This window comes from Rhipicephalus sanguineus, chromosome 10, assembly GCF_013339695.2.
Source record: "Rhipicephalus sanguineus isolate Rsan-2018 chromosome 10, BIME_Rsan_1.4, whole genome shotgun sequence".
Lineage (NCBI taxonomy): Eukaryota > Metazoa > Arthropoda > Arachnida > Ixodida > Ixodidae > Rhipicephalus > Rhipicephalus sanguineus.
The window spans coordinates 38,836,973-38,862,397 of NC_051185.1; the positions used below are offsets into that span (position 1 = coordinate 38,836,973).

General features: G+C 45.9%; 1 protein-coding gene across 1 annotated transcript in view; it reads left to right on the forward strand.

The window, feature by feature from the left end:
- The window catches only part of LOC119371695 (neurocalcin homolog), a 143,364-nt gene extending 124,722 nt beyond the window's left edge, over positions 1–18,642 (forward strand). The window contains exons 3-4 of the mRNA XM_037642150.2: positions 1,806–2,326; positions 3,728–18,642. Coding sequence (XP_037498078.1) covers positions 1,949–2,326; positions 3,728–3,925 — 576 coding nt within the window. The 5' untranslated portion in view covers positions 1,806–1,948 and the 3' untranslated portion in view covers positions 3,926–18,642. The remainder of the gene's footprint in view (positions 1–1,805; positions 2,327–3,727) is intronic.
- Positions 18,643–25,425: the final 6,783 nt, after the last annotated feature.

The window sequence follows — 25,425 nt, forward strand, 5'->3', positions numbered from 1 at the left end:
TCTGTTGAGTGTTGGAAGATATGACTAACGGGTGCAGCCTCGCGAGTATCCGGAGTCGTAGCAAATTGATTATTTCGCGGTATTTTCTTATTGCAATGAAACTGCTTGAAATTAGTTTGTCTCGGCAAAATTTGTACTGATGTGACATTTCCTCGCATACCGGCGAACTGTATTGAGGTAAGTTTCATAACTTAGTGGGGCAGTTTAAAACTGTTTTCTTTTTTCTAGTCTGTTTTTTTTATCCCGAATAGCGAGAGTTTAGCACTTGGTGATGTGCCCTGGTGCTTACTGCACATTTTTTACATAGTGCAGTGCCACTTTTCACTGTCTGAGCCATCGTAAGGGGTGGCATAGGTGCAAAGTATATAAGGTTCTCGGTACTCCTTGCACGCAGGCCATTTAAAGCCCTTTTAAGTTAACCCCTTTCCTTTTACCCTAACGGACCACTTTCTATTTTGACATCGATGCATAGTACTGTGGTACGGCGAAGCCTCATTCCTTTTGTTTTCTATGAGTGAGAGTGACGCGATAAAATGTGCAAGGCTGCTGCTTTAAACTGAAACTGACAAAAATTTCAAAAAGTGTGCTTCGTCACTGTAATGCACAAAAGAAAGGTAAGAACTTAGTCTTGTTGCAGCATTAACAATATTAAGATGAATGTCTTTCTCATTTTTCTGGTCAAGCAGTTGGGAATAATTGTTGATTGTGCGTTTTTCCAAGTGTGAAGCCAATGGCATGCAGTCAGCTTGCCTTTTGCAATTGGTACAGCTGTAAGGAAGAAGAAATGTGCACTGCACATAAGAAGCGAGGATTTAAATGCCTTTGTCTCCACGAATTACTGGGCTTAGCTAATGCAGCCCGACAGTCGTTGGGATGTTGAAACTAAAGCAACACCAGTGGTTTTAGATGCAGTGGTGTAGACATGATGTTGTGATGGCTAGAGTCTATATCTTATGTATAATCTAACTACAAAAAAATTTGTGCTGTAGTTTGTGCATCGGAAACTGAAATATTTTCTTTGTTCGCAAATTTATACTGGAATCGGTCACCCGTGACTAGTGCGTGCATCTGTTATACTTGGTAGCTAGTCCTGAGCGATTCGTTCTAGAAGTACCAAAGTTGAGAAAGTTGATGTGCGTCCGTGATGGCACAACAGCTGAGGAATGAATGCAAGGATAAGATATTATGGTCGAGCAGGTGGTTACGCATGCCTCCGTGATTAATGTGAAAAGGAGCCTTAGGGTTCAGTGCATCTTGAGCTGTGAACGCTGCACAGGCAACTACTTCAACCCCGCCAAAGGCAGAAATAAAAAAGTGCCTTTTCTTACCATTCTATTCTTTCCTTGTTCTGTGGCTGCTGACATTTTTTTGCAGGTGTTCTTTGCCTGATTGGAACTGCATTGAAAAATCGAGTTATGCATGAAGTAAATTAGTAAAACTAGTTACAAGGTAGATGGGGAGTTGCTCTTGGCATCAGTATATCGCCGTGCAGCTGGTTTACTTCTTTGATTATTTTTTAGTAGTTTGTACAATATTTTTCACATGGCGGGAGCTTGGCATGAAATGGTGAATATTCTCGCATCTGACAACCCTGTAGAGAGCTCTAGTTATGGAGTCCAGATTCTGTAAAACTTAACAAAACTCTCTGAAGAGCCTGGAATCGTTTGCTATTTTGAAGCTGTATGCTTTTCACAATCCTGAGGAAGCGAGAAATGTGGTGAAACTAAGTGTTAAGATGCAGAACTGGAATGGTGTCTGTAGGCCAGTCACGCTCATCCTTCTCTTCGGTCTTTTTCCAAATGCAGTGGCAGTGTCCAGACTCTGACCACCCGGTAACAACCCCCGCCCCCCCTTACCGTCTCCGGAAGAAGGAACTGCGTGTCCTGCTAGGCCCGGCCGACCGCATCGACGGGTGCCACACCGCCGGCGGCGGAGTCGGATCAGAGCCATGGGCAAGCAGAACAGCAAACTGAAGCCCGAGGTCCTGGAGGACCTCCGGCAGAACACCGAGTTCTCGGACGCCGAGATCCAGGAGTGGTACAAGGGCTTCCTCAAGGACTGCCCCAGCGGCCACCTCTCCATTGAGGAGTTCAAGAAGATCTACGGCAACTTCTTCCCCTACGGGGACGCGTCCAAGTTCGCCGAGCACGTGTTCCGCACCTTTGACGCCAACGGGGACGGCACCATCGACTTCCGCGAGTTCCTGTGCGCGCTGAGCGTGACGTCGCGCGGCCGCCTCGAGCAGAAGCTCAAGTGGGCCTTCAGCATGTATGACCTGGACGGCAACGGCTACATCTCGCGCCAGGAGATGCTGGAGATAGTCACGGTGAGTTGGAACGATATTGCAGTCCTCTCAGTTGAAGTGTCCGCATCCATCTTGTGGTAGCATCATCACTGTCATCATCAGCACGACTACGGACACTGTAGGCAAAAGCCTATGCCATGTTTTGCCGGTTAACCCGGTCCTGTGGCTTTAGCGGCCATGTTATTCCCGTAACTTCTTGATTTCACCTGCCCACCTAACTTTCTGTGCCTCCCTTGCATGCTTGCCTTCTCTTGGAATCCACTCTGTTACTCTTAATGAACAGCGGTGATCTTGCCTTTGTGCTACATGCCCTGCCTACGACCATTTCTTCTTGATTTCAACTAACGTGTCTTAATAGAAGTACAGAGCTATAAAGAAAACCTACTCACGTTGGCTGCAGTTTTCCAGTACACGCAGGGAACCTGTACAATTTGCCGAGGAAGAAACCCATGAAAATGGAATATGGAGCACAAAGTAGACACAAGTGCGCTTGTTTGCGTCTTAGTCCTCCTCATCTTTGCACCTGTCATGATAGCTTAGCAGTATGGCTTTGCACTGCTAAGCACAAGGGTGCGGGTTCGATTCCCGGCCACAGTCACTGAATTTTGAAGGAGGCAAGATGGAAATAAGATGGAAAGACAAGCTAGTTGGTACATGTGCCTCATTGAAATTTCAAGCGCGAACTGGGACAAGCACTGGTGTCGCTTCCTGACTTGTCCTTGTCCCATTTCACCGATTGAAATTTAGTGATTCAAAATGTAAACTGTGTACTTAGATTTAGATGCATATTAGAGAACCCCCACCTGGTCAAAATCTTTTTAAAATCCCTCGCTAGGGTGTGCCTCGTAATCTCCTCTTAGTTCTGACATGTGAAACCTTGGAATATTTTCATTTTATTTTGCGCCTCAAGACACCTTCTACTTTTCCAACTTGCGCAACAGCAGACATGACTAAAACACACATAGGTTTTTTCCTTGATGGTTTGAGGCACGTGCACACTGTCTGTGATCCTGTCCCAGCTCGCGCAACAGTTATTATTGCCTTAGGCTTGAATGAAAAGTGTGCCCAAAGTTGGGGAAAGGGTTCTTGAAAAGTGTGCCTAGTGTCGTATAAATGGGAGTGCCAGGCTTACAATACGCTTTCAGCAGAACCGCCAGCTTGTTCTTGTTCAAACTTCCGACAGGAGTTGTGTTTTGCTGCTTGTTGAAATGAATAAAAACACTGTTCGAAAGCATTACTTGCATCTTTTCATGCACAATAAGCTTGACACGCACGTCATCCGCGTCGAAAGGGGTAGAAGGGGAATTATTTCACTGAATCATGGTTGTCAAAAGTAAGCGACCACCTGAAAATGATAATTTCACGGTGATACAGAACGGTGAAGAATCCTGAATGTGTGCCTTACTTGAGACTTCCTCGCAGGCCATTTACAAGATGGTGGGGTCTGTGATGAAGATGCCGGAAGACGAGTCGACGCCCGAGAAGCGCACCGACAAGATCTTCCGGCAGATGGACAAGAACATGGACGGCAAACTGTCGCTGGAGGAGTTTATTGAGGGCGCCAAAAGTGACCCTTCGATTGTGCGGCTACTTCAGTGCGACCCTCAGTCCTCCCACTGATCGCCGCCGCCACTGCCTCCCGCCGCCGCCGCCGCCACTCCTCCTCCTTGCGCTGCCCGGCCCACTCACCGGTGCATCGAGCTGCCGCCGCCGCTCCCGCCAGATCAACCAATCACGACCGAGCATGAAAGCTGTCTCCTTTTTATTTAACGTTTCACCGGGGAAGTCACGTCCTGCCTGCTTTTCTCCCTCCCTGTCACTCTTGTTCTTGCTCATCTACTAAAGCGACGCTTTCTCGAGTTTTGTCAAACGTGACCTTTTGGTGACGTTACCAGATGGGGCTGTGTCTTTGAGTGACAAGTTGTGACGGTGCGTTGCTGTTGGCGTACGATAATTTACCGGTCTACGAAAGTAGATGGCTCATATCGTTTCGTTCGTTTCAACCTTAATTGCCGGAAGGCTTGAGGTTCAGTTGTCAGCAGTCTTGACTCGATCAGTGTGAAGACAGCAGCTTAAATTTAGCAAGTTTAGGCTGTACGGAGACAAATATTGAATGCTGTGAAAGGAAGACGCATTAAAACTAATGCGGACAAGTCAGGCCAGCCAGAAATCTCGAACACCCTCTGCAGGAGTGTTTATATGCGTGTAAACATGCTTTTTGTCAGTGTTGCGTCTGTGTTGCATGCATAGACATTTATGCTTTGTGTGTAATCTGGTAGTCTATCTCTGAATTCATTATTGCTTTAACTACAATTAAGTCTTGCTCAGCCATTCGTTCGCAGTTACACAGTTGAACGAGCCAAGGTCTGGTCATTCGTAAATGTGAACACTTGTTGAGAGACCGCTGTCACGCTTGACTAATACAATACATTTTCTGTGGCAGCAAGGTATTGAATGTATCTGTTGGGTTCAAACTTGTACAAAATGATGATTTCAATGCAAGAAGCAAGAAGTACTAAAGAAGAGCGATAAAAAATTATATTTTTGTGGCCACATTCACCTCAATGCGGATGATGCAAAAGCAAAGCAACCAAGTGAAGAGTCATCAGCTTAAGGTTGTGAAATTGCAGGGGCTTGCACCTATAGACGGCTTGCACTGACTTCATTGAAGCCTCTGTAATGTAGCACGAGCACAGTGGGACGCTGCGTTTGTGACGTCAATATAATGTCATCAATGCGCAATGCACCACGTGGCTCGTCAGCCATTATTCTGGCACTGGGTTGCGTATCATCCCCAGCGTTTACTTTCCTTCATACTCAAGTGCAATAGTTTTTCTCGACTAGCGTCAACCCACGCATAAGTTTCTTTACGTAAAAAGTTTCTGAAAACGCTTGCTAGAATTCTTTGGCTCAGACTGCTGGTTCTATTTCAAAAGGAGCACTGAAATGGCGTTAGTAACTTCTCATGTTTCTGTTTCCACGAGTCGAAAGTTGAGACCTTGTAAGCGTGAAGAATAGCGGCAAGCGTCGGAGCATTTTAATTGGTCTACTTTAAATGCATGTTTCTATGAGATGGCTTTAGTTTCTGCGGCAAGGATATGTATGCATCATGGTAGGCTCGCTCATATTGTTCCTGCATTCTCTATAGCCACTATATCGGGAACAGACAGAATAAATGCGTGCAGTGCACTGGCCAGCTCTCCTATCATACGTCAGTCTCTTTACCACTTGTCGGCCAATTCATCTCTGTGCTAAGCAATGCGATGATATTATTGATAATGCAAGTCGGGGGCAAATTTCGGCATGAAATGCATTTGCAAACTTCTTGGTTTGATATTTTCTAAGGCAAACGCTCATGTGCGTGGGTGAGAGGCATGTTGTGAAGTTTGTACAATTTAAAAAAGTTTCAGTGGCTACCTGAGCCTTGGCAAGTGGTCGCACTGCCAACTTCATTCCATGTTTCACGAATTTTTAATTTTTCTTTTGGTTTCGTGCTTCGGTGGCCAATAATGCACCTGAACACCGTTCGATCTGGTTTCCCGAGTCACAGGAGGGTGCCCACTGTGGAGACCGGTGGGCTCCAGTGGTGTTCTTAGCCTCCAGTGTTTGCCGACTGATTCGAGGTTGGGCAAAATCTACCACCACTCGCTCTGCATGTAGTAGTACGATACGCCGCGCCCGTGCGGCTGTTCTTACAATTTTCGCGTGTGAGTGGAGAAATTAGAGCGGTACTGTCACCGGCTGTAGTACCGCTGCAACCCGACTACTCAATGACTTGCAACTTTCGGTCTCTTTCGTGCGCGATTTTTCGGGACATTTATGTGACTGCACTGCCGTGAGCACATTATTGGCGCGCGATGTTTCGCTTCTACTTGTTATGCAGAAGTGATGGCTGTTGAGGCATTGACTATCATTTACGGACATCTTTATTTAAGATTGCATTTTGTGTGTCAGGCTGTAAACTTCTTGAATGTTGTTTTGGGTGCTCTAAAATATGTCTGCCGCGAATGTCTCAAAGATGCACAATTCCACAAGGTTTGTGCATATGCCATTTCCTTATTGCTCCCATTTTTTTGCTCAAATAATTATTTACGTAGCTCCTCTGGCTTCTTACTTGGGCTTTTGTGAGATTGTGTATTGAGAATACCTTTAGAATCGTATAACGATGCGCAAGGCCGCATAATCATCGTAGCTCATTCTTAGCTCGGGGTCGATGACCATCGCGGCTTCTCAAAAGTGGCATTTCAGTGCTCTCAACTTCTAGGGTTATGACGCAGTTTAATATTGTATCCATATTCTTAACAGACCTTTTGTCATTCTTATTTGATTGTTTCTGTGCATTCAAAACCTCAGTTTAGTCTGTTGTATTTCTCTCGCTCCTCTTTTGATGTGGTAGCATTGAAAGCATATGTTTCTGATGCATTTAAGTTTTTGATGCAGTAGCATCGAAAATGTGAATTCATTTGCTTAAAGGAGCACTGACACAAAAATTTTGAAGGTGAGATAACTTGTGGGATAGATTTGTGTCGGAAGATATTTAAAATCAATTTTAAAGTATGTGTCGCGCCACTTCACACAAAATGTGCCTTTGGTTTTCGTGACCTGCGTCATGAGTTTGTGTTGGCTGCCACGATCCTTGCAAGCGCTTTCTCCTAGCAGACCTTTTCAACGGAAGAGGGGGCAAATTTGTGCGGGAGCACAAAGGCTGATGTCCTTGCCTTGGCAGTGCAGTTTTGGGGGTCACGCATATTTACAACACCTCAGAGGAGATTATAAGCAGCACCCAAGAAACCTTCGTTGAAAAGAGTTGTCAGCGTTGATCATTTGCACGCAGTTTTGTGCTAACAGTAGCCAGCTATGTTTACACGAAAACCACTACGGGCCCCACCTCACTCGGTGCTTTCTGAAACTGAAACTGCAACTGGGTGCTATGAAACCGTCTCCAAATAATTAACCGTTGTGCGCTTGAGTAAACGAGCTTTCCAACCATGATAAGTGGGTTGTTAGCTGCTGAGTGCAACAGCCAAAAACAAGATGCAGAATTTTTGCGTCAGTGCTCCTTTAAGATGTATTATGTAAAACGCTTGACATTTACATAAAACAAACATAATATTTGTTGCGTAAACAGTTCTGTTAACAAACGTAACACGTAAATTTACCTAAAACAAACATGAAACCATTTACGTTTCTGGTGCAATAGCATCAAAAAACATAAATGCTTACAGCATCAAATTTCATCATGCCTATTCTGCAAAGAAGCAAATTGACTTGAAGGACCTTGATTTTAGAATGTCATTCTTTTTTTTTTATGTGTATTTCAGGAACGTTTGCTCACTTTTATTGAGGCGTCTTAAAGAGAGGCATCTGTGGGAGTTGTTTGGTTATCGCGATAAAGTTTGCTATCAACAGCCCCATGCAGTTTTGACTCTGTGCCACTGTCTACTTAAATGCTCTTCTTGTTTCGCTGCAGCAACTTTTTTTTAGCATACGACTGACCTATCGAAAAGTCCTTTCCCTTCCCACTCCTCACCTGTTTCCGTCTTTCCCAGTGATTTTTTTATGCGCCTTAGGCGTGATGCCCGGTGACTGTATACCTGTAAATGGTGCTTTCACAAGGTCTACCAGGAATTCGCGGCTTGGAGAAAGGTACAGAAAGGCTCTCGTGGAGTGGCATCAATCTCAAGGTCGTTTGCGCCGATGGCGCCTTTCCCGTTGGCTCGGTGTGGCAACGCAGTCTTTCCAGCGCTTGCCGCGAGGCTTTGTATAGCGTTGGCGACGTCGTCGGCAGACAAAGCATGAAGCACGATGACCAGCGATGCAGACGTCACTTCGGTCTTGTTAAACATGGTGTGGGGCTTGGGTGCAACGCTGAATGGAAAGACGAGAAGTTGGAGCCAGGCATTGCTCAAAGGTGTCACGACGCGGACGGACAGCAGAACACGACATAAGAAAACAAAAGTGCAACGGCACTGTACCCGCTGCGGGTTTTTCAAACACGATGCGACTGTGAGCATTTTTGTTTTGCGTTGCAGACTGCGTGTATAAAATAATGCGCTCGAATCAAGGATAGCCAGGAGGAAAAGGCTGTGCTCATTTGCGTGACGGTACGATAACCTCTGAAGTGACACTACTTGGTGTCTTAGCATTTTTGCATACAGGCGCCGCGCTCCGTTGGCATTGACACAGGCCTGAGTGCATTACAGTTGCTGCGCTTCGCGTCGAGTGGTTAGTTGTGACGGCTTTCTCCCGCGCTTTTCTCTGTTTTTACATAACATCGTCCGGTCGCCTGCACATGTTGGATCATGCACGGATCTCCGCTGCCTCTTGTCTGTTGACGTTTCCCGAGTTGACGTTTCCGGATCTTTTTTTCAATTTTCTTCTCCAAACCGTGTCTCATAGGATTACTGTCACACCACCTTCAAAAAGCCTCTTGCGTCATCATCATGCTTGGGAGGAAAGAAAGACCATAAGTTGTAATTGGTGCATACTGGGAGCGTGCCACAAAAACTCAGACTGTCATTCTGCAATGTCTTGCATTTGCGTTCCCCGTGCGCCATGCCCAAGCGGGTCCTTTCGACCGTGACTTGCATGGTTGCCAGCCGTTTTTCTTTGTTCTTTTCGTTTAATTTTGGCGGTGGGATAAAAGCCGGCGATGTACCGGCTGTACATGCAACGCGACGGGTCAGTCATGTTGCGTATTCTTTAGACGACTCTGTTGCTATCACCGTGCATCCGACTTTATGGGGCAGTTTTAAACTCGGTGTGCCGTCATTACAGCCTCTCGAGCGAAGGTGTAATGTTCTTCGCTGTCTTCTTGTCATACGTGAAAGTTGTTTACGCGATTATCTTTTGTATCGGGTGATTTTTGTGCTACTCGAAGACGTTTCGCAGTCGTCTCCTGTCGGTTCTGTTCAGACTGAACGTACCGCCGAATCTCACGAGTCGATCGTCTTTGCGAAAGGGAGCGCCGAAGCTTGAAGTGTGCTTCTGTGACTGCTGGTGCTTTTTGCGTTTTCATGTATTTTCTCGCTGTTTGCGCCGCTGCGCCTTCGTTGCGATAAAACTAATAATATTCCCTGATTGTGTTCGCCTCCGCGGCGTTTGTGCTACACATTTGCCCCCCCCCATACTCCCCTGAGGTGTTTTCATACTCAAGTTACTGCACGGCTTTTTTACATTTATTCCACAGACCCACTGAACCGAGTCACTGTGAATGCTGACTTGATCTGCATTCTGTAACGTTGCTTCTGTGGACACTTGTAGTGCAAGCGTATTTGTAGAGGCCCGCTCTTACATGCGAGATTCCGGTTTGGTGCCGGGATGGTCACTTTACGTTACTCCCGCTTTGGATTTCCGAGTCATTGCTTGTGCTGGACTGTGTGTGCAAAACGTTTAGTGGTTTCTCTCTTTTTGTCGTGTACGTTTGTGTTCTGTCTCCCAGAATGTGCACCAGTGCTTCAGTAGCTAGCAGACCTGACTTTATGAAGACATCTTGATTAAGGGAGATTCCTTTGTAAACACTTGCTGTTCATTGATATGAAAACTCACGCTTTGCTTCATGTTGTGTTCACATGTTCATTGCACATTCCTGTGATCATGCTATTGTTGACATAAAAGCTAAATCGAAAACGCTTTCCTTGTGGGCACAATTTGATTCCCCTTGTGACGTTAATGGCTGATCAAAGAGGCGACGAGAAACCAGCGCAGTTAATCGCTGCTCACTTGCAAAAGTCCTGTGTTGTAGTCTGTAGAGGACAAGGTGCAAAATCTCAAACATGAGCAAGTTTTGCCTCATTTTGCGTTTCACGCATTCAAGGCATGTACCAGTGTGTGTCGCGAGCCAACTTATTCGGAAAGTGGTTGAGAACTGCCCGTGCTGCACGGCAAGCTAGGCTGGACCCCAATGTACACGGGCAACAGGGTTAATGTTGTAATCCGAGGCGCACTAAAGCTGTTATGATGATTATGAACTCTCTCACCAAATCAGAGACGATTCTATTTAACTTGTCATTCTGTTCCAAACCTTTGAAGGTTATTTTGGTCATTATGGACTGGGACACAGTTTGTGCTGTTGATGTGGGTCGTTTGCAGGACTATTGGTGGCAGCATCACTTTTGGATCTGTAACAGGATCGTAACAGCAAATAATCGTGAGTCTGCTTCAGCAGCCACTCCCTTACTACTAGCTATCTGCAATCTAGTGTTGGAACATTTTGCCTGTTTTCATGACCGTGAATATGTGAATGTATGCAAACATCATATGGGTTCCTGATCTTTGTGGCATCAAATGCAATCTAGCTAACTTGTACTCACTGGAACATGTTTTACAAGCTAGCCTGTATGCACACATAGGATGTTATTGTGCATAGCTACAAAGAACTGGATATTCAAGTTAGAGAGTTCGACATTAACACCTCTCAAGGTCTAGGTGCAACTGAAACACTGGAAAATGGTTCCTGTGTAAGAGTTTCATTAACCTAGTTGGCCAGCTAAGGATTCATCAGAAGCTGTCATAGCGCGAAGCGTGAATCAAAGCTGACATAAAAGCCAATTCTGTTCAGTAATATATTGCAGAAAGACATGAGTGAACGTGATCAAAATTAATAGCCTGAAGCTATGCTTTGTACTGGTATGACATCCTTTGGAAGAACGGTAATGGTTAGGCTTATCATGTGGCCCTATTTTGCAGGAAAGACCTAGCTAAGTGTACACTGACATCGGCTACTTTTGCGGACTTCTTTAGGCTGTCTATTCGGCAGCGGAGCTTCACTGGGAATAGACAGCCTAATGAACAAGCCTAATGGACAGCCCCGGACTATGCTAGAACCATGCTTGACTATGCCGGAACACTTGGCATACTACTAGACGTGGAACAATGGCACAAATGTGGTTAATGGTTTTGGATACGACTTCGTCTTTGGTCTGGAACAGAACGCGGTTACTGCTTCCGTCTTGTCTCGCACGAGGTTTAATGCCAATCGAACAGTATTTCCCGCTGTCTTCCTGCCTGGCTACACTTCCAGTGCATCGTGGCACTGCACCGCAAATGTTCTCTTGTTCTCTCATGAAGTATTCGAGTTGTACTGCACTTGCTTATTTTTTTTGAAATACAAATGACAGCAACCTTGAAGTAGGAGTGTTTTCCTTTTCCATTTGTACCTTTTCAAGTGAAAGGTTGTGAAGTGCTTGTCCAGCTTAGCCGTAACCACTGTGTGTTTGCGTGAAAGGCAGAATGCACCCACCTTCGATTCACAGTTATACAATATGCAGAATGTAGAGTGAGTGTTTGTGGACAAACAGGCGCATACTTTCAATCCCTGAGATTGCTACTTCTAGTCTGATCCGAAACACGAGAGAGAAGCTTCTGTGTTTTTGCGTGCCCATAGCTTTCCGCAGTTCACCAGCTTGAGAAGGTGTGCTTGGTTCGTCGACGATAAAAAATTTCGTGTGTTGTGGCAGAAATAAAGACTGTGAATCAGCTGTGATGTGTGTTGAAGTTTGAGATTCTGTGTGTCATTTTTGTTTTCCCTCCTTTCATCGGGCATTACAAAAAAGACATCTTGGTTTCGGTCCTCAGTGCGTACTGTGTGAAACTTCTGCTTTTGTCGAGCGTGTTATCTTAGTGCAGCCCTTCGGTAGTTTGAAACATTTAAGATTACACGGGAAAGTTGCTGCACATGTTAGGTACATGCTCATGTGTGACGTTCAGGAGACGATGTCGCGTACTTTGCATGAAAAACACTGCTACCTGCTCGCCCAGTCATTTGTGCGAAGTCATGTGAATGTGGATAAAACGAAATGGAAGGAGGGCAAGTAATCACGGCGATGCGACAAGCTGTCTGTATAAACCCCCTTGCCCACTGTGGTGACCGTGTCCATCTAGCATCTCGGAAGCGCCGAGAGAAGGAACGTACAAGACGCACGTCTTTCCAGGCACACCACCTGTGAGCTGTCATCACCTCTGCAGATCGCTTGGCGTCGTCCAGGGCTTTGTACCAAGCGCCTCTCACTGTTGTGGTCGGTGCAAGCGCGGTGGATGAAAAAAAAAAAGAAATATCTCAACGTTGTACTAGGTAGGTGATAGACAAAGGCCTTAGGCTGGTCTCTTTGACGCACACAGCTGCCCCAATGGTGTGTTTATGCTGAAATACAGAAGATGCTGATTCGGTTACATTTTTGTAATATATAGAAATGGCTGTCACATTCTGGTTTTGTGGCAGTAGTATGGTAGAGGCAGAGCAGCGAATACATGTGCATACACGCGTATATATAGATATATTCCTGTGTACGCTGAGCAAAAACATTTTTAAATGGGCCATTTTATTTTGAGTATGTCTGTAGTGATGATGGTTGGACTGTGACGAAAGGGAAGGGGCTATAAGTGAGTAGGGGAGAGGAGGAAAGAATTAGGAGAGGTTGTAGAAGGTGTTGATTGGTTAGTGTGAGTGATGATGTCATCATGCCATGGTGATCGGACACAGACCTGCACTCTCATAATTTCCATCACAGTATATGACGCATGAATATACCAAGCAGCGACTGCTTCAAGCTGCATCTCCTGGATTTCGGTGTGAGCCATCATTGTGGCTGTGCTGTTTTAAGTTTCTGTGTTATTTGGATGTCTAGATAAAAATAGCGCAGTACCGAATTAAGCATGTCTGCTACAGTAGGCTGTATAGTTACAAGCTCTGTAGGCGTACTTTATCATAAAATGGGCATATTGCTCAAAGAAAGACCAAACTAAGAATGGCTCACTTTAGAGGGTACGTGGTAAAAAAAAAAAAAAAAAAGAAAATGGAGTGATCGACTGGACACTACGGAAGGAGGAACAAGTGAGACAAGTGATGTTTGTCCTCCTTCCAGAGTCTTTAATTGGTCACACCGTTTTGTTTTTATGTTATGTACTATATTTACCAACTCGTCCAGTTGTCACTATCATCTTAAGGCGATTCTTGCAGGCTGTGGTTAGTATAAGTTGCCAGCCTTGAGCCCCATGGCGAAACATTTGATTAACATTTCACTCTTGTATTTGCATGGAATGTTGGCGCTGTATTCAAAACATTGCTCAGACTCATCTGACAGTTCTAACCCACGCATTGCGCATGTCAAATACAAATAAAACGAGTGCTTCAAGTGCAGGTGCTGAGCATGTCGTGCACGAATTTGTTTTGCAGTTTCATCTCTCTGGTATACATGCTTGATGGAGCTGAAAGCTCGATGTAATGTACGATTAAGTTTGTCACTGTTTGTGCGGACTCGATTGGATGCGAGTTTACCTTGCATGAGAAACCTTATTTGTCTTTTATGTGTGCATGTGATGCAGATTCCCTGGTGATATAAATGTCGTGTCCTGCTCTTTACCGGCTACAACAAAAATGTCGTGATGAATGTCATGAGGTGGTTTTTGCAACGAGGGTGCAGACAATAGGCTATAGCTTGTGCTGATGTTACAACACACTCGGCTTTCTCTCTCTCCCCTTGGTTTATATAACGATGGGCGCTATGCATCTCGACACTACACGACGTATCATTCATTGCTGCCGTGATGTAGTGTTTACAAAGAAATGCATACATGCATGGTGCTTTTCTGCTTGGCACGATTCTCTTGTGATCCGTACTTTGGTGCCGAGTTCTTGTGGTACGGCTGTGTAATTCATTAAACACGCTGTTGGCGAAAAGCCTGCGGGCTGAAGACGAAACACTTTTTTTGGTTGTTCTTGCCGTCATCTTGACGTTGTCAAAACTAGCACAGTAGCAGTAGAGAGGTCTTGACCGTTGTGCTACGTCGATCTCGTCTTGTCACACACACACAAAAATCTGTCCTCTCCGTGACATTGTAGTGTGTTTAAGGTAGCAATGTCCCATGTTGCGAGGTGCGTACTTCATTTGAAGGTTGAGGCAGTACTTCTCACGAGTTGCACCCCGAGATATGGAGTGCAATGATGGCCAAAAGTCTTCGTGCTTGTCTCAGATGGGCACATGTTAGCAGTTGACATATTTTCTAAGCATTGCTGTGTGTCCATTTCTCGAGCAAGTTCCTGCCACTGCATGCTTGCCTTTGGCACCAGCAGAAAGTCGACGGTGCAATTCCTTGCTGTTCATTTTGCTTGGTTTGCATAATAAAAGCGCATGATCATTTACATAGCTTCTGTCACTAAGCAATCTCCGTAGGCCTCACGAGGCTTGCTTGCTTAATTGCTCCTCAATAAATTGCGCCCACTCACTACTGTGGATTGGCCAAGGCCTCACCATTGGTGCAATTGCGCTTCCAAAGTATCGGCTTCTTTGTCGACTAGTCATGGTATTTTGTAAGGTTAGAACTTAACAAAGATAAAATTAGCCATTGAAGATGTAAACTAGGGGACATATTCAGCAGCACCAAAGGAGGCATGCATTTGGCATTCACTACCATATGCTGTTTAGCACAGGGAAATGTGGAGCTTTTGTGTTTTTGATGCTGTTTGAATGGAAACAAAAAGCAGTGCCCATTCTTTAGTCATTTGTGACTGCTCATGCTGTTGTACGCATACCGGCTCCTCTATCACTCAGCTCTGCACGTGCTTCATACTTAGCTGTGGCCTCTGACATTATCTAGTGCTGTATAGTTTTGAGGTATACAGCGCATTACTTTTGCCGTTGTATGACTGAAAAGTTCATAAAAACAGGAAAACGTGGGAACAAGTGTATTGACATTATGGTATTGCATTATATTCACTTTAAATCTGTATTAATGTTCCTGATGCCTATCACGAAGTTCAGAACTTTCACTGGATGTTGCAACTTATCTGTGCTGAGCCTGAAGCACCTTCATAGTGGCATGAGAGCTGTCCCAAAAAAGGAAGTTCATTGTGGCTGTAGTGTGGTTCCATCGCGCGAATTTTTCCTAGGCCTTTGAAGGAATTTCATTAGACAGCTCCCGCACGTTATAGTGCCTTGCACATGTGAGGACCTGTCTGGGGCACTGTTTAGGACATTTTATTTCATTAGGGCGCACTTTGCAGAAAGTCTGAAATTTGAAGCCTAATGCAGCATCCGCTGGTGTCGTTAGCGGAACTGTTCCTTCCGTGTAAGTTCTGTAACCCTAACACCCTTGTATGAAGAGGTAAGAGCATTACGGACTGCCACTCTATGAAGAACAGTGGAGCTCAAGATCGGCTGTATTAGACAAGGCCTTAGAGGGGTGCTCGTAAAACCATGTATTGCACACCACTCATCTATGTTTGTCATGCATGGCAAGAATCAAATTGACAAAGTGCGCGCGCGATAACCGCTGCTCTTCTTTTCATACCAGGCATTGTTGATTTTTCTTGAATTTCGTAATCTTGACTAAGCTTTCTTCATATCCTTCTCGCTGAATGATGTACGGATGCATGGAAGCAAATGAGCAGACTTCGTTAGTGCACGTTACCTCCTTTACAAAGTCTACTTCTTAATGACCAGGAGAAAAGGTGACTTACAAGGTCGCCTTCTTTACTAATAAACAGCTTCTTTACTGACAGCATGTGTGCATGGAAGTCAAGATGTGAAACTCCAGCGCGTTCGATGTTCATGGCGGCATTCTTACCCGCACCCTTCCACTAGAGGCAGCAAATGTCAAAACTTGCTTGTTGCACGTCTAGCACTCCGATTTTTCACCTTTCTAGCCTAGAAATTTCCTCGAGGACTGTAGGTGCGTAGACTACTTGTAGAGCCAAGCTCTCGTTCACTTCATTCGTGCTAAAGGAAATGTTTGAAATGAGACTTCAACTTTACTGTCCGTAGCATCGTCGAAAAGCATACTATGATGACTTGACATCCGTCTGTTAATGTTGAAAAATGAAGATACTTTAGGATTCCAAGATGATAGTACTACCCTTTAGAAGCAGCTGTAAGTAATACTAGTACTGCGATTAGTGCGAGTTGGGGATCGGGCAACTAGCCACCTCTCGGTACATCAGTTCACCAGCTAATCATTAAGTATGAATGCATTATTACTTACACAACTTGTCATTGGCTAGAAGATTTAATAACTACAGCTTTGGCAATAATCGACTATTATTGCAAACTAGCAAACTTGCTATTTAAACAGAACTTTTGAAGTGGACCCTCAAGTCGGTGGAGTCGTTGATTCTGTTAAATTTTATGAAAAGACAAAAGCCGTGCTGTTATTGCTGACTAAAGTCTCACCTTCTCCCATGTTAAATCGCAGGTGTAGCAGTACGTTGCCGCATGGCCGATTAATTAAACACGAAGGCGCTTTGCAGTCTAGCATATGAACGGGAAAGTAACTTCGCACCATGATTGTGGGCTTCCTACATGGTAGACTATCTACGCATTACCTTTCCATCCTTTTTGATAGAGTATCTACTGCGTCCCATAGACTCGTGAAAACATCTGACCATAGACAGTGTAACCTACTTGTTTCCTAAGGCGTTTTCAAGCAATATCTCTTTGATGTCCACTTCTAAATGAATGTGTGTGGTCCACAGACGGTTTGTAATGTTAAAAAAAAAGGAGGTAAGTTCACTGAATTAGATAATATTTCGGATTATTTTGAATCACAAATAGTTATTGGAAAAAAGAAGCTGCTGTCGACGGTTGCCTTACAAATAGTTTCTGCAAGATCGCAGGCCTGTATTAAGTTTCCACATCAAAGAGAAGATGAGTCTGTGACGTCACTTCTGTTCCTCGACATAAAATCATGTGTCGTACAAGAAGAAACTGACAGCCCAAATGATGTAGGGACGCGCGCTCTTGTGGTATCACGTGTTTTTTTTTTTTTTTTCACGCTGTAAATGTGGAGCGGAGTACCGAATCTGATTTGCTGTTACGACGCTTTGTAAGCCTAGCTGTGTACACACGTGAAAAAAAAAAAACAAAGAAAGAAAGAACCAGTCGTAGCAGTGGCAGGAAATGTGGTCTGGTGGCTATTGCGTCGTTGCTATGCTGGCTATCTCTTGTACAAATAAAAAATATATAAAGGTGGGAAGCTTTTTACTCAATGGAAAGCTTTATTAATGTCACGCAATCGACGTACCGTCTACTTGAGTGTTTTGTCATGGCATGCAGATGGGCAAACGGAATGAATAAAAAAAGCATATATATGTATTTGCAATGTCAAAGAAGTACGTTGTGTGTGTATGCGAACACAATCACCAGTGTTTGTCTGTGGGGTCTTGTGCGAGGGATGACCGGATACGAGGGTTTCCAGCGACCCGTCTACGTACTCGTGAATTTGTCGTACGAACATTTTTGAACACACTCGAAGCCGCTGGCATAAAACTACTCCGTAACTGGAAATGCTTGTCTATGAAAGAATGTAGCTTAGAGTCGCCGCAAAACCGCTCTTTAACCCTCTCCCCCCTTTCATTTTTTCTTGCTTAGCACTGTTTTATTGAAACTTCTTCAGATGGAAGGGACAGTGTGTGTTGTGGAAGCACAGCTATCGAACTTGATTCTATTTGACAAACTATTCCTTCATTATTTTGCACAAAGTGTGAGCGGTGTGAAGTGAAGAGCCCTCATTTTTACACTACCTTTGTGAAAGACATATTACACTCTTCTATACGTTGACTCCAAAGGTGGCCGGTTCCTCTCCGACTGGCTCAGAGAGAGAGACAGGAGTAGACTCGAGATTGTGGCGAGGTGTGCAGAGTCGCTCGAAAACTCCAAGTTACGTTGATGTAATCTGTCAGTAGCGGAGACATGATTATGGTCTGGAAACATTGTGTCTCTTTTAAGTCCTCCCGCCAGTACAGCACCGCCAGCTTATAGAGAGACTCGAAGAATCTAGCGATGCAGTGCTTGACGACCCCGAAGATACACATGCACCATTTTCCTGTTCACCGATGGCGCACACAGGACACACACATTTGATGGATACCCGTGGAACTGTTTTAACGCGAGACGGCTGCGGTTTCTATTTCTCTGTTACGCCCGACTCTTGCAAAACTGTGCGATTGATGGAATGTAAGTGGCCAGTCAGTCTATCCGAAAAAGTGATGGTTTCTTCCCTTTGTTAGCTTGTGACACCACAAATTATTTATTCTCAGCACCGCTGATGATGCCTTTGCTTTTTCCCTGCTTCTGTGAGTCCTATGACGTCTCTGTTATGTGTGTATTGTGTGTTGACTGTGGACGCGTTGAATCTCTTCATTCTTCCTTGTGGGGGAAAAGTGGGAGCTCTTGCGAATGCGAGCTGTCTCTTTGTACTCTATTTTTCATTTGTCTTCACGTCTCCCCATTTGCGTATTCTAAGTGTACTCAGAGATGACAAAGATATGGAAAAAAAAACTGTACATTCTCAGAGCGCGTGCTATGTAGATTGAATGCTAAATAAAGTTCGGTTCTTCCCAAAGAGGGACACGTGTCTCTGGTTGTCGAACGAGATTGATCGCCCCGACATCATGTAGCGTGAAGCATGCAGTCTAGTGTGCGATCACAAAGAAATAAACAAACTGCAGAACACTGCGATGCCAAAGCGTACAGCCATATTGGACAGCGCCAGGGGTGTAGCCGAGGGAGGGGTTGGGAGTTCAACCCCCCCCCCCCCTTCCGAAAATTTTCAATTTTGCTTGCGTATATATATACACACGCACACTTACAAACGCAAGCACCAACATACATGAAGTATGGTTGAACACCCCCCGAAAAAAATTTCTGGCTACGCCCCTAGACAGCGCCGCACGTCATCTATGGATGCGATTGCCCTGGCCTACCAAGGCAGTAGATGGAGCGCAGGGCAAAAGCGAAACTTTGCAAATTATCCCTCATTTCAGACGGCGGAATGCTTTCTTTGCTTTTCTCAGTGATGCTGTATACGACTAGGTTCTGGCGGATTGCGTCCGTAGACAAAAGACGCGTAGAACAACAATTTTCGGCGCAACTCGCGCACCGCCCCCTCGCCACAGGTTCCCCTCGCCACCGCCGACGCCTCTTTCACAAGTGTCGCGATACTCGGCGGCGGCACTTCCCACCCGTCGTTGTGCCCCTTTGTCTCGTGACGTAGAGATCGCGCTAGCGTTGTTATCGGCAGTTGCCCTTTGGACTCGCAATGGGACGGGCGCGTGTCGTTCGCTCGGAGGAACGGAGTGGAAGAACTTTTATTTAGGTCCTTCGGGGCGGTGAACTAGCGCGTAGCGGACCGCTCCCACATCGGGACAGATAGGCCTAGCCTCTCCACCACGTGAGAGCGAAGGAAACTGAAGGAAGGCAAACTCGCACAGAAGCGCGAGTGGGTACGAAAACTACGTGAAGCTAAAGCGCCATTACGTGAAGCCGCTGCCGCAGACAGTGCAGCCGCAGCCGCTGGCTTCCTTCTTCAAAGTATGGGACGGACTCTGAATTTTTTTAGTATGTACGAGCGTGAAGGTATTAATAAAGTTAATGAGAGTACAGAAAAGAAAGGAAGGGATAAGCGCAGGGCTTCGTACTAAATTGTCTTGCAGTACGAAACTGTATAGGGGGTAGATCTTTGGGCTGGAGCTCGAGGGTGCCTTAGCACGGGCCACACGCGCCCTATAGGCGACGAAGAAGAAACTGAATCGGCTTCATTCCCCGATTCCTCCGAACGGGATCATCCAAGGAACATCATCATCATCATCATCATCTGCTCTAGACTACTCCGACCGCAGAAGAACGTGTTCCTTCTCTCTGCCATCATGAGCAAAGGAAGCGCGCTTCCCAAGGCTGAACGCAAAGACTCCACGACGCCGAAACGTCATCATCGAAGCCGCTCTCGGGGCGGTACGGCACCCCCGGGAAAGCTCAAGAAAAGGTGAGCGTTATTGCCCGAATTCAACGGGTGAGCAAGACGGACGCAACCAGGCGCACTGCTGTAACAACCAGAAACCTCGTCCGGTAGATGTGGAAGCTGCGAAGCATTTTTTTTTATTTCCTTGGAGTAATAACAGTGTCACTTTATATAGAGTTAAATTTTTTAGGCACGGCGCAGGAGCAAGCCCGGAACAAACCACAATATTGCGTAATAATGGGATTGCTTTACTTTGAAGGGCGTTTCTCTTTAGCTAAATCACTAGCCTGGCTTGATTTCTACATCTGATTGTAGAATTAATATGTAGCTGAAAAACTCACACCATCTCCCGCTAAAGGGGACCATGAGGCGATGCGAAGCAGCGTTTTGGCATGTCGAGACCGCGTTTCAGAGGGGGAGTGGAGAGGAAAAGTGGAGAGGGAAAGGGGAGTGGAGAGGGGAAAGCGAGAGGAGGAGTGAAGAGGGGAAAGGGAGAGGAGGTGTGGGGAGAGGGATTGAGCATGCGCAGTAAGGGTGGTCACGCCGCACACCGCCACCACCACCACCGGATTGAACTCCGCCATAAGATGCTTCGCATCTAATAACGTATGCGCACAACAATTTCTGCGTTTTCGTGGAAGCGCTTGATGGTTGCTGAATGAACGTTGTAGTGGGCGCCAATGGGCACGACTCGCATGTCCTCGAAGGCAGCGGGTGCACACTTTTCTATCGCAATACTATCAAACGGGGATGAGCCCCCCCCCCCCTTCTTTTTTTCGGGAAGGCGAGAATCTCTTAACTGCTCAAAAAGCAAGTCCATTTAATCTCAAGACGTTTCACAGACGTTTCAATGAACACCATTTCCCCCTAAAACATGTGTATCGGCCACTGATTTAACGTGGTAATAACTATTAAACTGATAAAGCACGTTCTCGGCGCATGTATAGCTCCACTTCTAACCGCGACTTTCCACAGATACCCGACATGAACAGGCTGGCTATCAAGCAGATGACAGTACAGCCTAAGGCCCATGCAGCGTCCACGTAACCGTGACCAGTCGCATCACAGAAAGCGCTTGAACGGCCGAGTTATCACTCTCGTTGCAAAAGACCAGAATTTTTATGGCTGGTATAGTTGAGTCATGTTTGGACGAAGGCTACGAGATAGGTCTAACCGACGACCATGGAGCGTCCTGCCTGCTCTTATATATGGCTTGCACTGACGTCGCTGAAACCGACCAACGTGGTGGGACGCGAAGTTTGTTCTGTCACGTTAATGCTATCAATACATCGCAGGCAGGTTTCTTCGTAATTCATGTACAGAGTCCAACAACGTTCTGGCCACGTCGTTATCACATTGAAGCAGGTTAACTGAAACTTGATTATGCTTCCTTGACGTCATCATAGCCGCCATGTTGGGCTACCAGTACCTCAAAAACTGGCATCGATGACGTCACGTGCAAGCTATCAATCCGCCTTTTTCGCGACGCCACGGCGCATGCGCCCTTCCCCTAGCGGAAAAGTCTCGAAACCTCACTTCATCTCGGAGGCTTTCCTTCTGGCGATACCGGTTGTCCCGGCCCTACCAAAACGGCAGAGGGCGGCAGCACAGGAAAATGAAAGAGGCGGATTGCATGCCTATCGCCAGTGTTCACTAGCTATCAGCTGTGACGCGATCAAACCTGCTGCCCAAGTGCTGAACGCACGGACAAGTCATCACTGGGTTTGTGCATGCATGCAATGAACGCGGGGGCGAGACTATGAATAATCTGATTTATAAGTACTACTGGGATTCGTACACACGCGTTTACAGCGTTACAGCGTAACCACTGAGCCGCTGCAACGGTTTCCGATCGCTTGGAGAATCGACAACTGGGCTACACTCAGTTATAACCCAAGAAAAAATGTGAGCTCCGCCCACGAAACTGCGGCGCGCCTTTCCTTTACCTGTAAAAGACGGTTGTGCTAGCTGGTTTCCACACGCACCAAGTACTTTTCCTCGGCTAATGTGAACACTACGCATATTAAGAGATAAATGTTCGTCGTTAGTACTTAACCCATTAAGGCCCAAGCAAAAACTATTTGTTGAATGTAATTGAAATTTCGCACACTTATCTAACTACAGTAGACAACAACATCTGGCAAGTTTCATAGCGTTACATCTATTCCTCCAGAAGTTATGATACTGTACTTTATAAAGTACGCTGGGCTCATGCGATAGCAATGCAAGCTGGCTCGGCACACGAATAGCCAGCATGCTTGACCCTTGCCATACTAATACAAAAGTTGTTTTGGCACATGCAATTTGTCGAAGCAGCGACGCATCATGCAAAGCGTTGCACCATACTTTTCGCAGCATCATTTCTATTTATCACAGACAGTGCACTTCAACCGTTTTTCAATCTTCTTGTGAAATGCCCATATGGATGAAGGGGACAGGCAGGCACACTGGACACGGAAGACCTCTTGATAGTTCTACTGTGTACACGGCACAGGTAGTGTCTTGCAAGTATGCAGGTGAATGACAGCAGTCGACGCATAGAGGGTCTGCTAACCTCCAGTAGGTAGGCAGATCCTCTATGTATTCAGTGCAGCAATGTTGATGATCTGTGTAAATAGGTGCTTCCATCTCATTTTCCCACGAATGAAAATTCTGAAGTTATACGCAGCTTGATTGTGGAGGTGAATCTCTCCCATGGCAATATTTCTCTAGCTGCTGACGATGTTTCGCGATGGCACTACGTTTTTCTTTTGAGTTGATGATCATCTGCTTAGAGAGCGTAGTGGCTCGACTGTATCATAGTTCATCGCCATAGCAACGATGCTATTGTCTTTGCCCTTTACGAAAAGAAACTCGTTTCCCGGATCAAAACAGAAGCAGTCTTCCCGATTTCTTTCGTTCCATCAGGCAGAAGGCATTTATTCGCACAGCCGTCTTCCCCCTCCTCCTCAGCTGTTTGGGAGTGACAATTACTTCACCAAGAGGCTCTCGTATATCCCTGCCGGCATCTGTTGCAGTCTCCCGAGTCTCAAATGACCGTAAAAAACGGCATTGTTCTGAAGAAAATACCCGGCTCGCTTTCTGAGGCAACATACAACGCAGTGCACACGTAAGCTCCCACAAAGGCCCACTGTACTACAAAAAGTACACCAACATTTGATTACCCCTCAGAGCAAAACTGTGCACTACAGCTGATTCTTACGCTTCGCCGCGGTTATATTGTACCTTTTGAAGCACAATCAATCTGTTTTTTTCGATATATACAGTGTGAAACATTGAATTAATTGAGAAAACGTAGTAGTCGTCACATGCGTTTGACGGGCGCTCGTATTCCAAAAGTTTAACAACTCGTAGCACAGAAAAAATTGACTTGAGTCAGTATGTTCGATTAGGAGTGTCTTGCTGCAAGCTTTAGCATCAAAAATGCTAATCAGAAAAAACAGCATATTGAATAGTGTATTTTCTATTCTAAAAAAATGAAGTGTACTTTGTATAGTACGCTGGGCCCTAATGGGTTAAAACACTACCCCTGATTGAGCAGCGATGTCCCCGACGAAATTTACCAGGAAGTTCAAGTTTCCGACCTAAAACCAGCGACGCAATCGTGTGTCTGTATGGAAAAGCCAACGGCTTGAAACACTCGAGAAGTGCTTGACGTCACAAAAATGAGCGAGTACTATTGGATGGATCATTTATGCAAATACTCTCTGGGAGGGGCAGCGATGACTGTGGGCAGAGCTGGCATTTTTCGCTTAGATTGTAACCGAATATAGTTGGTAATGTTTAACGAACATCATGAAAACAGCGCAAAGAACGACACGGACAAGAGAAGATTGAAGGACACGGCACAGCGCTGAGGTGTGCTCTTCAACTTGCGATCGTCACTTGTGCGTGTTGTTCTTCGTGCCCTTTCCTTACTGAAGGTTACCTTATTCAAGGTTTGCGATCATCCTGATATAGAAAAACGAAGAAAAAGAGTGCTTCCGAGGCGTCGTCGCGTACGGGGTCTCCAGTGGCTGTGTCCGAGGCGAGCTTGATAATGCCATCGGACGTACCCACTCCCCGCCACGATGACACGTCGACCGTCTCGATCGCGTCCGTTGGGGGCGACGCGGTGAGCGCCCGCAGCGGCAGTTCCTCGCCGGCGGCGTTCAAGGCGCTCCCCGAGGGTGCCGCGACGACCACGACGCACGATGCGGCCGTCATACAGTCGGGGAAGACCAGCGGCATCACGAAGGACGAGAAACTGACGTCTACGGCTCCCGCCGCGCAGGTTGCGGACGCCTACGACAGCACCGGCATCGCGCACACTATCACGGACCCGGACATGGCGGAAGTGAGCACGCTGTGTCGCTGTGTTATTGGGCGCTATTGAAAAAGACAAGCACACAGTGAGGCACGCAGAAAACCATAACTGAAACTCGCGTGTCCAAAAAATACAGTATGCTATTCCAACTAGTCCAAGAAATGGCACTCGAACTATATACATATATATATATTGATGCTTCATGTCTCGAATGAGTCCACCTGCTGATGTGCGCAGTCGCGTCATTTAAGAATACGGGCTTTGCAGCAGGTCTGTCAAGACGAGCGATCAAAGTAACCGCGTCGAACTTCTAGTTACGCAGGTGTATACTTTTTGCTGTCTTTGTGCTCTCTGCCGTTCCGTCCGTCCGTCCGTCCATCCATCCTCCATAATCTTGACATGTTGATCGCGGACTTAGAGACAGTATAAGACATTGGAATTGGTCACAGGTTCAAAATATTCGGTAAACCACGAATGTACATAGAATGCTAGCTCTATTCATTATAATAGTTTTCTGGAGTTTTACGTACCAAAACCAGGATATGAGTATGAGGGAAAGCGTAATAGAGCTCCGGAAATTTCGACCACCTGAGGTTTTTTAACGTGCTCATAAATCTAACTACATGGGCCTCTAGCATTTTGTCTCCATATAAATGCTGCCGCCGCAGCAGAGATTCGATCCCGCGAACACAACGGCACAGTGCACTTAATTTTCTTGCGATCAGTCATTTCAGGTAGTGCTCAATCAAATTTTAGACATTGCTCAATCTTTAAAAGGCTACGTTACGTAAGTCAATCTATCAGTTGACACCGCAGCTTCGCCGACCGATTACCTTCGCAGCGTAGATTGGATTCCATTTTTTAGAAGATTCATAAACAGTGATCATACACACATCTCCCAGAACACAACAGCGAAACTATAGCGCTTTCTTTTTCACGTTTTTGCGCATGCATACACAGGCCATTGCTATGCGAGAAGTGCAGATTTTCGAGAACGTACCGGATCAGAGCCGACCGCTGTTCGGATACGTCGCTGCCGAGAACAGAGACAGCCCGGTGACGCCTTCGTCTTCGGAGCGGGCGT